The sequence below is a fragment of the Megalobrama amblycephala genome, linkage group LG15 (assembly GCF_018812025.1).
Source record: "Megalobrama amblycephala isolate DHTTF-2021 linkage group LG15, ASM1881202v1, whole genome shotgun sequence".
In the NCBI taxonomy this organism is placed as follows: domain Eukaryota; kingdom Metazoa; phylum Chordata; class Actinopteri; order Cypriniformes; family Xenocyprididae; genus Megalobrama; species Megalobrama amblycephala.
Genome location: NC_063058.1, coordinates 14,371,797 through 14,387,891, shown reverse-complemented (window position 1 = coordinate 14,387,891; position 16,095 = coordinate 14,371,797). Strand labels below are relative to the sequence as shown.

Genomic DNA, 16,095 nt, shown 5'->3' with positions numbered 1-16,095 from the left:
ATGTGATAGGAAGATTGTAGAATTGTTTTTGTTTTGTGTGTGTGTGTGTGTGTGTGTGTGTGTGTGCGTGTGTGTGTGTTTTTTTCTGTTCCTTCACCTCTTCCCTTTTTCTGCTTTGTAGAAACTAGTACTTTTCTTTTAGACAAATTGAAAATGTGCTTGAGGAAATCAACAGGAAAACAACTTCTTCATTTTCAGGTCTGTCAGCATGCTCAGCACTAAATGTAAAATGAGAAGATCTTCATGACCATATCTGAATTGTTACCTAAAACTCATGCTCTAAGAAAACAAAACCACTTCTTCTATTTATAGTGGATTTTCTTAGTCTAACAGAGGAACTAGAATAATTCAGCCAGTTAAACTCCTGAAATAAAATACAAATTTAAGTCAGTAAATGTACAGCTAGTTACGGTAAGAAAAAAGGTGTGATCTACTTGTGAGCTTACACTGCATTTACTATAAAATGTTATTTTCTGTCAAACTAAGATAATACGTGTCTAAACATGTCTGAAACACGTTCACAGGGTCCACAAGACGTGTTCCTCAGTACTTGTACTTTCATTACAAAATGGAATATCTTAAAATGAATTATCTAAATACTTTGGCAAACTTTATAGGCCTACATTTTTGCATATTTTATGGTTATGTAGTCTAATGAAATCCTATCAGCCTGAAAGCTTTCATCAGTAGGTGGCAGTAGAGGACTGCAGAACAGTACCAGGAATGGACACTGAATATCAAAGGCTATTAACCATGGATATTTTGTTCTGTACTTGTATTAATGATCAGCATTTTCGTATTTATATTTGCCTTCAGTAGGTTTAGTCATATTTAGACAATTCCCATAAATCTCAATGAGATATTTAAAAAAATCATAATTGTAACAGCTCTAAAAATTCACCACCAGATGTCAGCCGAGAACTCCTCTTTTTTTTAGGATCTGCCAGTATGAAGGAAACTTGTTTCTCTCACCCATCCTACTTCCCAAAACCATGCATATGTATCTCCAGACACTTTTATCTTATTTCCCTTTTGAAAAAAAGCTGAAGTCCACTCCATTGTGAAGGCATTTTATTTACACACAAACTGTAATACTGTCAGTCTAAAACTTTCAGTATTTCATGTCGGGTAACTCTTATAGTAACAGTAATAGTTTGATACATTTTGTTGAAAAAAGAGATGATAATATAAAAAGCGATACCTGTGCAGCGTTTTACCTTAGTAAGTTGACCGAGCGGATCTCGTCTGAGCTCGTGCGAGTGAGTGGAGGCGGGGCTAATTATCATATTCATAGTTACGTGTATATTAAATGAGGCAAGGGTGTAGAGTTACATTCAAGCTATTATAAGGCATTAAGATTTTTTCACAGTAAACAAAAATGTTTAAATATGTAATTTTGGTGATCAAAAAATTAGCTTTAAGGGATAATTGACTACAGGAGACATTTGCATAAAGTAAATGTACATCTAAATATTTCTTTGCCCTTGCACCTTTAAAATGCAAGTGAAAAATGTAAAAAAAAAAAAAAAAGTGAAATGTACAAGTAGCCTACAGTATATGACTGTATCACATTGATTACAGCAGCACTGAGATTTCAGCAATGCATGATGGGAGGCATGGATGAATTTTGATTGGTGGCACCCAGAATGCATTGCAACATGCTTTATTATTCTCACCACTGTTGAGATTCACAGGCTGATTCTTCCTGTCTGGGTCTCTAAATTAAAGATGTTTAAAAAAAAAAAAAAAAAAAAAAACTTTTAAGAAATTCCTTTGATTATATCGAAAAGCTGATCTTCTGCTGTAGAATCACAGTGCTGCTGTAATCAATAATGTAAATCTAACTCAGAGATTGGACTCTAAATCAACACCAAATCATCTTTACTTGTCTGACTGTTAAAACACAGGTACAACAACCCAAACATAATCTAATAATTAAAAGTGAAGGGTCAAGACAAGAGCTCAACTAAAACAAATCATGATCTCCATGGTGGTGACTTAAAATAGTGATTTTCTCCTTTGGTGATTTTGCTTGTTATCATCAGGTGTCTTCAATAATGGACAATCATCACTCAATTAAACACTTATTTATCTCATTAATGCTTCAGTGGGTGGAATAAAAATATGGCAGAACTTTTACTCTCTGACCCCTGGACTTTACACCTCTGAAAGGAGGAGTCTCTGGAAATGTCTAAAGATCCATCCAGAGATCCACAGGATGATTTTAAGAATTCACAAGACAACTTGTGTTCCTCAGAAACATTTTCTATCTTTCCTGATTTTTGTTTTAGGATACAATTATATAGCAGTTCATTGCAAATTCCAATTTTACAGTTGTAATCCTTGTAATCTTACAGATTTTGGTTTCAGCAACAAGAGTTTTAGTATGGTTTTATTATCTATAATATTTTGAGAAAACTTTACATAATATTTAATGTAGCCTATAGTTCTATCATCTTTCTCACTGAAAGTCTATCAGACTAGAAACCTCCACCACAAAATGGCAGTAAAAGAGTGCAGAAAAGCACCAGGAAGGAGAAAAAGAGAGAGAGAGAGAGAGATCCACCAGAAATATATACTTAAATTTAAATGAAATGTTAATTTTCATAAAATTATCATTTATATTTAATTATTAAAACAACTGAACCCAGTCACATAAATTATTCTATAAATAAAAAAAGTTATATATACACACATTTCACATATAAAATGCAGAGTTCAAATAGAAACATTGCTAATATGGAAACATTTGAATTTGTGCCGAACAAGAGAGGTAGGCTGCATGAGAACACCAGTTTTTACTTTCAGTTTCACTTCAAATCAATTAGTTTTGGCTTGTTTGTAGCTACTTATAAGTTTTTATTATTGTTTTGTATATGTATATTATATATTTTAGTATTCTTATGCTTGGCTTGACTTGGTTTGGTCACGTCAATTTAAAAAAAAAAAAGAAGAAAAGAAAAAAAGGGTCGCTCTTTAAAAAAAGTTTGACAGCCACTGCTTTATATGTTGTTTATGTGTCGGAAAACACAAAACACGGCATGGACCACTTTTGGTGTTACATGAGAGGGGGATCCCCCAAATGAGGAATGTTCTGGATCCGGCTTGTTCCGGCACAAATTAAGTCCGTATTCCGTAACTTTTGGAGCTCTAGCGGTAAATAAACCGGGATAAGGGCGGTAAGGGATCTGGATAATGGATAGGGGGCGCTGGCCCAAAAAAGGTTAGAACTACTGCCCTAACCATAGACAGTAAAAGAAATGGACACAGCGACCCCATTGGAACTCAATTGAGACAAGTGAAGCCCATTTTTAGCGATTTTTAGCACTTCCGTTTCTGACGCGCAGACTCAAACTAAGCTTGATGACGTCAGCAACCTGTCTGACAGATGTAAATCTTCTTAGTAGCTGTGCGTGCAAACTGCCATCGTTAATCTTGCAGAGACGGCGAGCTTGAGCGGGGAGTTCTTTGGCGTGAGTGAGCAGGAGTAAGTATTCTGATTAATTATTTTGTATAGTATTTTAAAATGTAACGCCAGTACGCCATATTAAGTTAATGCATACTATTGCCTGCGAGCTTCTCCTCCTGTCTGTACGGTAATTTCTCTACTGTGCGACAGAGAGTCGAGTGGTTATGACGCAATCGTTAGCCTATTTTTACAAAAACTGTTTCTACGGGGCCATAATGTAACATAGAAGGTAATGGAGCCCTTTATACATTGTCGTGTATCTTTAGAAATAAATAATGGACAAATGGAGTCTTTAAACGCGCTTAGATGTAAAGTTATTCGCTGTCAAAGTGACGCCAAAATGAATGGGAGTCAATGGGATGCTAACGCAAGTGAAGTTCTGCTACAAGATGGCGGCACGCGGCCGACTTCAACTTCCGGTCGACTTCCTTGGGCACTGGCCCTAACCGATCTTTTTTTTCCCTCGTCTCAAAAAACAACTGCGTCCACACGAACCACTGAAACGACTCAAAACGATGTAGTATACATGGCAGACCATTAAGTGGCGCTGTAATTCTGCCACAGAGATACACTTAAAGCAGCGAATAAGACTTGGAGCATGCATATAAACCTTGTGCGCTGTATAAAAACTATAGTAAAGCTTAGAAATAATGCTTTATTTTGGCTCAGTAGCTTCTGCAACACAACACAAGCATCTAGAGTCTGCTATTGTTGTTGTTGTTGTTGTTGTTGCTTTGTGGTGTTAGCGCCGTCTGACTAGGGTCGACACGTGGGGTGATGACATCATCTTTTCAGAAAATATAGACCCCTTAAAAGTTTGTAAACATTGCAACGTTTCCTGGTGGGCGGGGCTTAGCTGGAGGCAAAAAGAGACGCTGGACTCAATGTTGACAAGCGTAAGCTAGCATGTTTTAGGAGGGATTTATTAAACATAGATGCACAAGAAGGTTCAGAACTGTCCGAATATGTACAGTCACTGACTCTGCGGGACCGTGACAGCTATTTTTGTAAATTAACTTAACTTTTGGATATTTCCTAGACAACATATGAATTACTTTCGGGTGGTTCGGGGAATTTTGTCAAGGCTTATTGTCTAATGTAACCTAACGCTGGGCTAACTATGATTATGGCTAGCAATGTGGATTATTTTAAGAGACCATTCAAAGGATGGCGCACACACATTTATCGCTGTATGTTTGTTTAACATTTAAGCTAGCTATTGCGCTGAAATTTGGCGATTTTCACATATAAAACAGAAACTTGCTGATTTGTACTAGATAAAACCAACACACCATTAAATATGCATCGATTATTTTACCTGATATGAAGTGTGCACTGCAAACACGAGCATTATTTATGATCGTCTCCGTCCAGTCTGTACGCCGTATTGCTTTCAACCACAATTATCTTTTTGATTTCTGTGAAGGAATGTCTGCCGGGATCTGGTAAAACTTTAGTTTTGAACCAAAAGTCCTGTTCCTTCTATTCTGGCAGCCAAAAACACAACAAGACGACATTTTAAAGTCAAAACCTCAAACTTTTAGCGCGCCTGCTATGAGTTCTTATTTATGTTTTGCCTCCAGCTAGAGCGGTGACGTCACAGTGACGTAGGCGATTAAGGGGTCTATACCGTCTATACGGATGGCCCCGTCCACAAGAAAACGCAAAGACGGCGTTTTCAGATTTATCCACTCTGGGACCCGGTTTCAAAAAATAGCGGTTTCCCCTTTCGAAAACGCCGGATCCATGTGGACAAAACGCCTATCCGATAAAAAAAATTGTGCGTATTCACAAAAACGCGTCTCCGTGTGGACGGGGCCTGAGATACTTAGAGAGAGAGAGAGAGATCCACCAGAAATATAGACTTAAATTTAAATGAAAAGTTTATTTTCAAAATGTGTGCAACGAGGAATAAAAACTGCATGATGATAAAAATTATCATTTATATTTTATTATTAAAACAACTGAACCCAATCATATAAATTACTCTGTGAATAAAATAGTTCTATATACCCATCAGCACAATAAACAATATGAAATACAGAGTTAAAGAAATAGTGTAGCTTGTTTTAGAATTTGTTCTCTGGTCCATTTTAGCAACATGTCTTTTCACCCATGTGGTCTCTGCATCTACACAGAACTCTCTCCCTTTAATCGTCTGAAACCTGAGAGAAAAAGGACAAAAATAAGATCAAAGTGTTTCTTTAATGGAGTGTCTCATTCAGATTGACATTAAAATAAAATCTAAAAGTCTAAGATGACACTCACACAATAGCATGTTTGCATTTGCTGCTCCAGTAGTAAGACTTCACCTGTCTCACAGGAATCTTCACTTTAGTGAACTTCATACAGCACTTTGGATTTGCTGCATAAGTTGGATTGGGAGCTGAAATATGAAGACAAAAAGGCCCATCACAAGTCTATACCATGCTCATGCAAAAAATAAGACAAAAGTTTTCAGTTTAATAAGTTGCTATATTTTTAAATCACCTGAAACAAATGAAACTAAACCTTCCATGAAAAAATCTGAAAACAATTAATTTTATCTTAATTAAAATCAAAGAGTCCTCACCGCTTGAAGTCATCTGTAGAGAGCAGAAGATCACCAGGACGAGCAGAAACATCAGGCTTCTCATTCTTCAAGATGTTTCTTCACAATGACAGAAAGAATCTGTAGAGCTTGAAGATCTCAGATCTGATACTGCAGGTCCTGTTCAGGAGTCCGAGCAAACAGATGAGAATTTACTTTGATAGAAGAGGAGAAGATGAAGAGGACACATCTGATCTGTCTGCTTATTTACACCATTCAGTTGGTGTCTGTTACTTCTCAAAAGCACAAATAAAATATTTAACAATCTTAATTGATCTCAGTGTCATCTTTTCCAAACAGTTCAATTTAGAATCATTAATATAAAAAATAATCACATTCTATCGCTATGTTATAAACAATTCACAAATTTTCCCATAAGAGTGGATTTACAACAGATTTACATTCTATGCATGTCGTCCTGGTTTAACAAGAAAGTGTTCAAATAGAGTAATGTGTCTTTGCAAAGGCTAAATGGTCACAACAAAATAAAAATCTATCAAAAATGACCACCACTGAAAATGAAATGGAAATATAAAAATATGAGAAAACAATGCTTGTATATTGACAAGCCAAACTTCAACTCCCTAATCCTAACCACTCCCACAACCTCGGGGGTAACCTGGAGGGGGTCAGAATTCTGTCTGACTGAAAACGTCCAGTGATTGGGAAATAAACGCACTTTGAACAGTAAAGTTTGGAAAATCACGGTCACAAAGTTTCCATTTTAAGAATCATTTAACCCTTACATAACTTTAGCATGAACAAAACAACACCAGGAATTACAATAATACATTGATACTATTCAATGTATGGATCACTGGATCATTAAAACCTTGGATTCTTGGATTATCTCACCAACGCTACGGTTTATATTCACAATCCATTGCAATAGTCAAAGTATTATTCTATTTCAAACAGTTTCTTTTTAAATTACCTGTATTTCACCTTTAAGAAGAGGGAAAATGAAGAAGCAGGAATCGCGTCCTCTCTGTCACCGCTCCTCTGATGGTATGAAGAAGCTGGCGCAGTTTGTCTGCGATCTCCCGGTATTCATCTGATATGAACATGCCAAAATAAACTACCCTTTGAATTGTCCATACAAAAGTCCAGAGGTTGAAAGTCCAGGGGTCAGAAAGTAAAAGTCCTGCCATATTTTTAATCCACCCACTGAAGCAGTGTTAAAGTTAATGAGATAATTAAGTGATTAATTTAGTGATGATTGACCGTTATTGAAGACACCTGATGATAACAAGCAGAATCACCAAAGGAGAAAAATCCCAATTTTTAAGTTACCATCACAGAGATCAGGGTTTGCTTTAGTTGAGCTTTTGACCCTTGACTTTTTAATATTAGATTTTGTTTGTCTGTAACTGAGTTATAACAGCCAGACAAGCAAAGAGAAAAGATGATCAGGTGTTGGTTATGTTTTTACATAGTCATTATTTGATCTGAACTCATTTAGAGACCAATCTCTGAGTTAGATTTACATTATTGATTACAGCAGCACTGTGATTCTACAGCACAAGATCAACTTTCACAATAAATATGAAGGATTTATCAAAGTTGTTCAGATAGATAAAAAAAACAACAACAACTTTACTTTAGGCACACACAGACATCAAGAATCAGCGTATGAATCTCAACAACGGTGACAAGCAACATATTCTGATAAACAGATCAACTCTGAACACTAGAAAACAAGCTACTAAAAAGTCACAGAAAAAAGCAAAAAATAAAATAGTGAGAATAAAGAAAATTACTAAGACAATTCAGCTCATAATTTATTCATGCAGCAATGCATGATGGGAGGCATGGATGAATTTTGATTGGTGGCACCCAGAATGCATTGCAACATGCTTTATTACTGAAAACATAACCAACACCACCTGATCATCTTTTCTTTTTGCTTGTCTGAATGTTGCAACTCAGTTACAGCAACCAAACAAAATGTAATATAAATAAGTCAAGGGTCAAGAGCTCAACTAAAGCAATCCCTGATCTCCATGATGGTGACTTAAAATGTTCTCCTTTGGTGATTCTGCTTGTTATCATCAGGTGTCTTCAATAACGGTCAATTATCACTCAATTAAACACTTATTTATCTCATTAATGCTTCAGTGGGTGGAATAAAAATATGGCAGGACTTTTACTTTCTGACCCCTGGACTTCCCACCTTTGGTTCTGAATAACATCTGAGCACTTTATTAGGCCTATATATGAGATAAAAGCCTATAGTTTTCTTTAAAATATATTCTTGTAAATCCTTATGTGATAGGAAGGTCTGTAGATTTTGTTCTGTTTTGTTTTGTGTGTGTTTTTGTCTGTTCCTTCACCTCTTCCCTTTTTCTGCTTTGTAGAAGGAACTTTTTTTTTAGACAAATTGAAAATGTGCTTCAGGAAATCAACAGGAAAACAACTTCATTTCAGGCCTGTCATGCTCAGCACTAAATGTAAAATCAGAAGATCTTCAAGATATCTGAATTGTTACCTAAAACTCATGCTCTAAGAAAACAAAACCACTTCTTCTATTTATAGTGGCTTTTCTTAGTCTAATAGAGGAACTAGAATAATTCAACCTGAAATAAAATACATATTTAAGTCAGTAAAGGTACAGCTAGTTACGGTAAGAAAAAAGGTGTGATCTACTTGTGAGCTTACACTGCATTTACTATAAAATGTTATTTTCTGTCATACTAAAATAATACGTGTCTAAACATGTTTGAAACACGTTCACAGGGTCCAGAAGATGTGTGTTCCTCAATACTTGTACTTTCATTAGAAAATGGAATATCTTAAAATGAATTATTTAAATACTTCTGCAAACTTTATAAGCCTATATATATATATATATATATATATATATATATATATATATATATATATATATATTTTTTTTTTTTTTTTTTTTTTTTTTTTTTAACATATTTTATAGTTATGTAGCCTAATGAAATCCTATCAGACTGAAAGCTTTCATCAGTAGGTGGCAGTAGAGGACTGCAGAACAGACCAGGAATGGACACTGAATATCAAAGGCTATTAGGCCTAACCATGAATATTTTGTTCTGTACTTGTATTAATGATCAGCATTTTCATATTTATATTTGCCTTCAGTAGGTTTAGTCATATTTAGACAATTCCCATAAATCTCAATGAGATATTTAAAAATCATAATTGTAACAGCTCTAAAAATTCACCACCAGATGTCAGCCGAGAACTTTTTTAGGATCTGCCAGTATTAAGGAAACTTGTTTCTCTCACCCATCCTACTTCCCAAAACCATGCATATGTATCTCCAGACACTTTTATCTTATTTCCCTTTTGAAAAGAAGCTGAAATCCACTCCATTGTGAAGGCATTTTATTTACACACAAACTGTAATAATGTCAGTTTAAAACTTTCAGTATTTCATGTCGGGTAACTGTTATAGTAATAGTTTAATTTGATATATTTTGTTTAAAAAAGAGATGATAATATGCATTAAAAATGTAATTTATTAAAGTCCTCCTGTGGTGAAAATCTGACATCACAAGCCACATTGTAACCAACCACATCAATGTGCTGGCGAGCTTTAGTATATCATTAACTGACCGGGCAAGGGAGTGTCAAAAGAAGGTTATCCCGCTATATTTTTCTGTTGATATGAAAAATCGGGTATATTTAGCAATATGGCGAGTGTATGATGAATATTATGAACTGGGCCTATATGCCTTTCTCCAGTGACATTGTTCAAATTGTTTAGGATATTGATTTTCAGACGTCAGACTGAGATGGCGAACTGGAACATGGTTTGTGTAACATTAGCAACACATTATTAGCTGTTTGATAACATAGTCAATCATATTAATTACCGTTATGTGTCCGACGTTGTGCAGCGTCGGACACAGTAAGTTGACTGAGCGGATCTCGTCTGAGCTCGTGCGAGTGAGTGGAGGCGGGGCTAATTATCATATTCATAGATCCGTGTATATTAAATGAGGCAAGGGTGTAGAGTTACATTCAAGCTATTATAAAGCATTAAGATTTTTCTCACAGTAAACAAAAACGTTTAAATATGTAATTTTGGTGATCAGAAATGAGTTTTAAGGGATACAATGATTGACAGGGGGCTTTAATAAGATTTGCATAATGTACATTTAAATATTTATTTGTCCTTGCACCATTAAAATGCACATAAAGTGAAATGTACAAGTAGCCTACAGTATATGACTGTATCACTGTATTGATTTTTTTATGCCTTTCAATGTAAACAATATAAAATATGCATGTAAAGGATGTACATTACACATTATATGATACTTTATTATATTACTGAGTGACCAGCTCTCATCTCTCAAGGGTCCTTGGCCTGAAAAAGTTTGAAAACAGGCTAAATGCACATACCTATATCGCTGAGAGGGGAAAGAAACAGTGTGATTATGTAAGCCATCAAAATAAGTCTCTGAAACCTCCTAACAATCCTAGTTTTAGTCTTAATTCTCATGTTCTGGCCACTGCCTCTACTTATACATGGTCAAATCATACAGATAGCTATACACACACAGTATCTGGAACTAAAATGGGCCGTGTTATTTCCTATTACCAACATGACGTATGTTTGCAGTGAGAAAAGAGAACTGAGTCTGGTTATATTTGAAGATTCACCTTCTCAGATTCAACAGTGGAATGACACATGACCACAAACCACTGTGGTGGAAAATGATCACTCACTATACGTCAGACTCATAAGGTCATAAACTTTCCATGTGGTGTACACAAGTACAAAGCAATGTGCAGTGGTGCACATTGTATCTCGTGCCAGAATGATGAGTTTTTTAGAAGCAGTGAAATCAATTATGATGTAAACAGTGCTTCCCACCGCCCCATGACTGCTGACGTTTCTGCCTTGAGTGAACTGTACATAGTCCCATTGTCTCAACGCCAGAGCAGCTGTAGTGCCTAGAATGTCTCATAAGCGATTGAGATGTTTTGTTGTTGAGTGAACATAACAGTCTTCATTTACTCCCGACATCTGAGCTGCTGAAGACATAGTGGATTAGCTTTGTTTTTGAAGGGAAAGCGCCAGATCTAATATACATATGCAATTTCTGTCCCTGCTGTTTACGTTCACAGACATAACTGACTGTGTTTGTGAACTTTGTGTTTTTGACGTAACCTTATATGTATTTGACAGTTTAAACACAATAAGGCATGCCTTATAATATTGTACTATAATACAATATATTGTTAGTCTCGAGAGTATTTACGTTAGCAAATAAATACTTTGATTCGCGTGTGTCTACTAGTGGTAAATTTTTTGTTCAGCGTGCCAGAGGTTCAAATTGATATAGCTTTAAAACGAGTGCATTTTCATGATGAAGAAAAACTGCAATGTGCGTGATCATGATGATAATCAAAACCAAGCAGATGTTTTGATAGTATTTGGCAGAGTATCCATGCAGGCAGGAGCTGTGAATTAAGGAAGTGCATTCCTGGAAAGGGGGTGGGGAGCAGCAGCTCATTTGCATTTAAAGACACATGCACGAACACAGTATGTTTTTGCATGCATGCAAAAATGGGTATTTACAACAAAATGATCTGTGAGGTATTTTGAGCTGAAACTTCACAGATACATTCTGGGGACACCTGAGACTTAAATTACGTCTTGAAAAAAGGGGCATAATAGGTCCCCTTTAAAGAGCTTGAGCATTTAAAGAGACAGACAACAGAACTGCAGCGAGTGCTGATAATAAACAGAACATTATCATGTGTTGGTGTGGATGCTAATAGTTACTTTAGTTATCATTCTTAGTATGAACGGGCCTTATGCCGAGTATGCACTGCACGATTTTAGCCCAGATTTTCACTTGCCAACAGTTTTGTGGAAATCGCCAACAAATTCCCGAAATCTGAGGCAAATCAGTGCTCATTCACGTGAGTGACAATAACATAGTGTATGATCAAAAACGTGATCTGAGACAAGCGCAGATGTGTCATCGATGCCGAGAGATATTTTGCATGCTAAACATCTGGACGTGTCTGTGACTCATACTCTGCATCCAAAATCGCATACTTCCCTACTATATGGTATAGGTGAAAAACAGTATGTGACAAAAGAAATGTGCCCAAATACCTACTACTTCCGGTGATATTCTTAAGTGTACATACAATACCATTTTACTATCCCATTTTTTTAGCGGTCACAAAGGGGTTACTTATTCAAAATAAGTACCTACAGTTATGGTCAGAATTATTGGCACCCTTGATAAATATGATCAAAGATGACTGTAAAAATACATCTGCATTGTTTATCCTTTTGATCTTTAATTCATAAAATTAGCAAAAATCTAGCCTTTCATTGAAGGAAAATAATGACTTCCTGTTCCACAGGAGTATAAACATGAGGAAACACAAAGGCCAAATTCCCGTAATCGTTCATCACAATGAGAAAAACCAAAGAATATAGTTCTGATGTGCAGCAAAAGATTGTTGAGCTTCACAATAGAAAGTGGCTGTAAGAAAATAGCTAAAGCACTGAAAATCCCCATTTCCACTATCAGAGCAATAATTAAGAAGTTCCAATCAACTAAAGATGTTACAAATCTGCCTGGAAGAGGACGTGTGTCTAAATCGTCCTAATGCGCAGTGAGGAGGAACGTTTGAGTGGCCAAAGACTCTCCAAGGATCACAGCTGGAGAATTGCAGAGATTAGTTTTGTCTTGAGTCTCAGAAAGCCTAAAAAAATGATCAAACAGCACCTACATCCCCACAAGTTGTTCAGGAGGGTTTCAAGAAAAATCCTCTGCTCTCGTCCAGCATATTCAGTTGTCAGTCAAGACCGGAACTTCAGACCGGGATCGGCTTCTATGGTCAGATGAAACTAAAAAAAGAGCTTTTTGGCAGCAAACCCACCAGATGGGTTTGGTGCACACATGGATAAAAAGTACCCCATGCCCACGGTTAAATATACTGCTGGATCTTTAATGTCGTGGGACTATTTTTCTGCTGGAGGTCCTGGACATCTTGTTCAGATGCATGGTATCATGGATTCGATCAAATACCAACAGATAAAAAATCAAAACCTGACCGCTTCTGCTAGAAATCCAATAAATGGCCGTGGTTGGATCTTCCATCAGGACAATGACACACAAAAATGTGTCACTGAGCACAAAATGAAGCTTCTGCCATGGCCATCTCAGTCCTCTGACCTGAACCCTAAAGAAAATGAGTGGAGTGAACCGAAGAGAAGAAGCACCAACATGGAGCTGGGAATCTGAAGGATCTGGAGAGATTCTGCATGAAGGAATGGTCTCTGATCTCTTGTCAGGTGTTCTCCAAACTCATCAGGCATTATAGAAGACGAATCAGAACTAATTTTGTTAAAGATCAACAAAATAAACAATGCAGATTTATTTTTACAGCCATCTTTGATCATATTTATCAAGGGTGCCAATAATTATGACCACAACTGTACTCAAGAGAGTATGTGATTTCAGACGCAGCCAGAGTCATAATGCAGTGTGCTGTTTTAATATTAGGGTAATCATCGCAGATTTCATTAGTCCAATCTTTCTAATGGCTTGCAATCATAAACCTTAAATCCATAAATCTTATTTAAAGCTTTTAGGGAGCAATATAATTTTTTATAAATGTTAATGGCCTCTTAAATATGCAAATATGAATGTTAAAGGGTTTTCAACCGCACAGAAATCTCGAAACTGGACAATGTGAACTGTGTGAATCATGGCAAAAGGTTATTTATAACACAAATGAACAAGAGTGAAAAAGCCAAATTGAGACCCGGAAAGTCTTTATTGTGAGGAGGTTAAGTTAGCAAAAACTTACATAAAAAGAGATCTTCTTCATTATATGTTTTGTCTCTAATGACACAATACAAAAAAATTCAAACTCAATACATTTTTCTTCAATAAACTTCTATACTTTGAGCTATAGGCTAATAATCTGCAGTGCTGTATTCTTCAGCACAAAACACTCTCATTAGAAATACATTAGTAAAAACAAATGACAGAACATAGATAAATCCAAACAAAGTACATTCTGGATTGTTTAACCCAATAGCTTCAATATGCTGATCAGTTAGTGACAATGCATTTGTCGGCGGGTACAATAATTGCATTTTTTCTTTTTTTTTTCAGTTTTGCTCAGACTCCACACTTGTCCTATGCTTCCAAATCAGAAGTTCAGAAGTTGAAAGACGCAGGTCAACATGGTTACAAGGACCCCTGGCTCCCGACACGCTTGCTGTCAATGGTCTGGATGTGCTTCTGTACCCATGAGTCAGCGGGATTGGCACACACCTGACGGCCCTTTACGGTCTTGAACCTGTAAAGAGAATTTCAGTACCATTAAACACACATGAACTTGCTCTGTTGGTCAAATTAGTTCAAATCTATTTAATCATAATTAATATAATAAACATAATACTAATATTAATATAATAATAATTATTACTATTGTTGTTGTTGTTATCAACAACTATATTAGTAATATAAAATAAATAAAGCATTATTAATATGACAAACAAACATAATAATAATACCAAATTAATAAAAAATAAATAATTAATATTATTAATATAATAAACATAATGATAGTTCCAAAATTAATAAAACAAAAATAATGTATATAGTAAATAAAAATATAATAGTAATTATTATTATTACTACTATTATTATTAGTATTAGTAGTAGTAAACAATATTTATAATATCAAAATTAATAAAATAAATATTATTAAATTATTAATATAATAAACATAATACTAATATTAATATAATAATAATAATTATTATTATTGTTGTTGTTATCAACAACTATATTAATAATATAAAACAGTATTAATTAATAATAAAAAATATAAAAATTAATAAAATAAAGCATTATTATTAATATAATAAACATAATAATAATAGTAAATTAATAAAAAAATAATTAATATTATTAATATAATAAACATAATGATAGTACCAAAATTAATAAAACAAAAATAATGGATATAATAAATAAAAATATAATAACCGTAATAATAATAATAATAATAATAATAATAATAATAATAATTATTATTATTATTATTATTATAAACAATATTGATAATATAAAAATGAATAAAATACATAATTAATGAAACAAAAATAATGGATATAATAAATAAAAATAGAATAATAATAATAGTAATTATTATTATCATTATTATTATAAATAATATTCATAGTATTAAAATTAATAAAATAAAAAAAATATGATTAATATAATAAACATAATAATAATAATAATAATAATAATAATAATACCAAAATTAATCAAATAAAAATGCTGGATATAATAAATAAAATATAATAATAATAGTAATTATTATTATTATTATTATAAACAATATTAATAATATCAAAATGAATGAAATAATTTATACTATTAATATAATAAACATAAGGCCCTACCCCCCCCACATACACAAAAACACAGATATATTGTTGTTACACTTACAGCACAGCTTCGTTGGGGCACTGCTGGCTTGTCATGCTGTAATCGGCCACTAGTTTGATTGGCAGAGGACGGTCCGTAAAGGAGAAACAGCATCTTTGAGGTGAAACACGCATTCCTGGATGACAAAAAACACAAGCAAGAATTCTTTGTTAAATTCTTTAACGTTTTGCTTTAATATAAAACTGTAAATTGTGTTAACATTTTTGCCAAACAAAAAGTTCAAAATACAACTAGACTATGCGTTACTATTTAAACGTTTTACATGTTTTGTACTAAAAACATCTAATCTATCCGCCTCCTCATCTTACCTTCACTGAGGCTAACTGCGCACAGAAGCACCGCCACTGCGGAGATGATGGTGAAGCGAGAAGTAGTCATACTGGCCGTTTTGTTTAGCTAGATCAGTGGAGGAACAGGGAGTCTGTTGAAGCACTCAAGCTGGACTTGCTGCTGTATGGCACATGCTGTCAGCTTTTATACACATTGTTCTGTAGTGGGGAGATCCCTTTATGGGTGGATTTTGAGGAAGGGGGATTTTGACGTAAAATTCACCC

General features: G+C 34.7%; 2 protein-coding genes across 3 annotated transcripts; both read right to left on the bottom strand.

Annotated features, from left to right (window-relative positions):
• Positions 1 to 5,398: 5,398 nt before the first annotated feature.
• LOC125247866 (monocyte chemotactic protein 1B-like) lies at positions 5,399 to 7,183 on the bottom strand. Of its 2 annotated transcripts, none has more exons than XM_048159392.1 (4): positions 7,005 to 7,183; positions 6,042 to 6,179; positions 5,738 to 5,855; positions 5,399 to 5,634 (listed from the first exon to the last, which is right to left on the bottom strand). In XM_048159392.1, the coding sequence occupies exons 2-4, from the start codon at positions 6,103 to 6,105 to the stop codon at positions 5,475 to 5,477; spliced, it is 342 nt and encodes a 113-aa protein (XP_048015349.1). In that variant the 5' UTR covers positions 6,106 to 6,179; positions 7,005 to 7,183; the 3' UTR covers positions 5,399 to 5,474. The 2 variants fall into 2 exon arrangements, with proteins under 2 accessions (XP_048015349.1, XP_048015348.1); XM_048159391.1 differs by having other exon boundaries at positions 6,994 to 7,181.
• Positions 7,184 to 13,828: 6,645 nt separating this feature from the next.
• LOC125247377 (C-C motif chemokine 3-like) lies at positions 13,829 to 16,010 on the bottom strand. The gene is made up of 3 exons (XM_048158635.1): positions 15,850 to 16,010; positions 15,542 to 15,656; positions 13,829 to 14,378 (listed from the first exon to the last, which is right to left on the bottom strand). Exons 1-3 carry the CDS (start codon positions 15,917 to 15,919, stop codon positions 14,267 to 14,269), a joined length of 297 nt encoding a protein of 98 aa, XP_048014592.1. The 5' UTR covers positions 15,920 to 16,010; the 3' UTR covers positions 13,829 to 14,266.
• Between the last annotated feature and the right edge of the window lie 85 nt (positions 16,011 to 16,095).

Excerpts from the sequence above, each read along its gene's own strand:
- LOC125247866 (XM_048159392.1), bottom strand. The coding sequence starts at position 6,105 with ATGAGAAGCCTGATGTTTCTGCTCGTCCTGGTGATCTTCTGCTCTCTA. Across the intron at positions 5,856-6,041 it reads TCTACAGATGACTTCAAGCG|CTCCCAATCCAACTTATGCA; the intron begins GTGAGGACTCTT and ends TTCATATTTCAG. Across the intron at positions 5,635-5,737 it reads AAATGCAAACATGCTATTGT|GTTTCAGACGATTAAAGGGA; the intron begins GTGAGTGTCATC and ends TTTTTCTCTCAG.
- LOC125247377 (XM_048158635.1), bottom strand. The coding sequence starts at position 15,919 with ATGACTACTTCTCGCTTCACCATCATCTCCGCAGTGGCGGTGCTTCTG. Across the intron at positions 15,657-15,849 it reads CGCAGTTAGCCTCAGTGAAG|GAATGCGTGTTTCACCTCAA; the intron begins GTAAGATGAGGA and ends TTTGTCATCCAG. Across the intron at positions 14,379-15,541 it reads TGCCCCAACGAAGCTGTGCT|GTTCAAGACCGTAAAGGGCC; the intron begins GTAAGTGTAACA and ends TTCTCTTTACAG.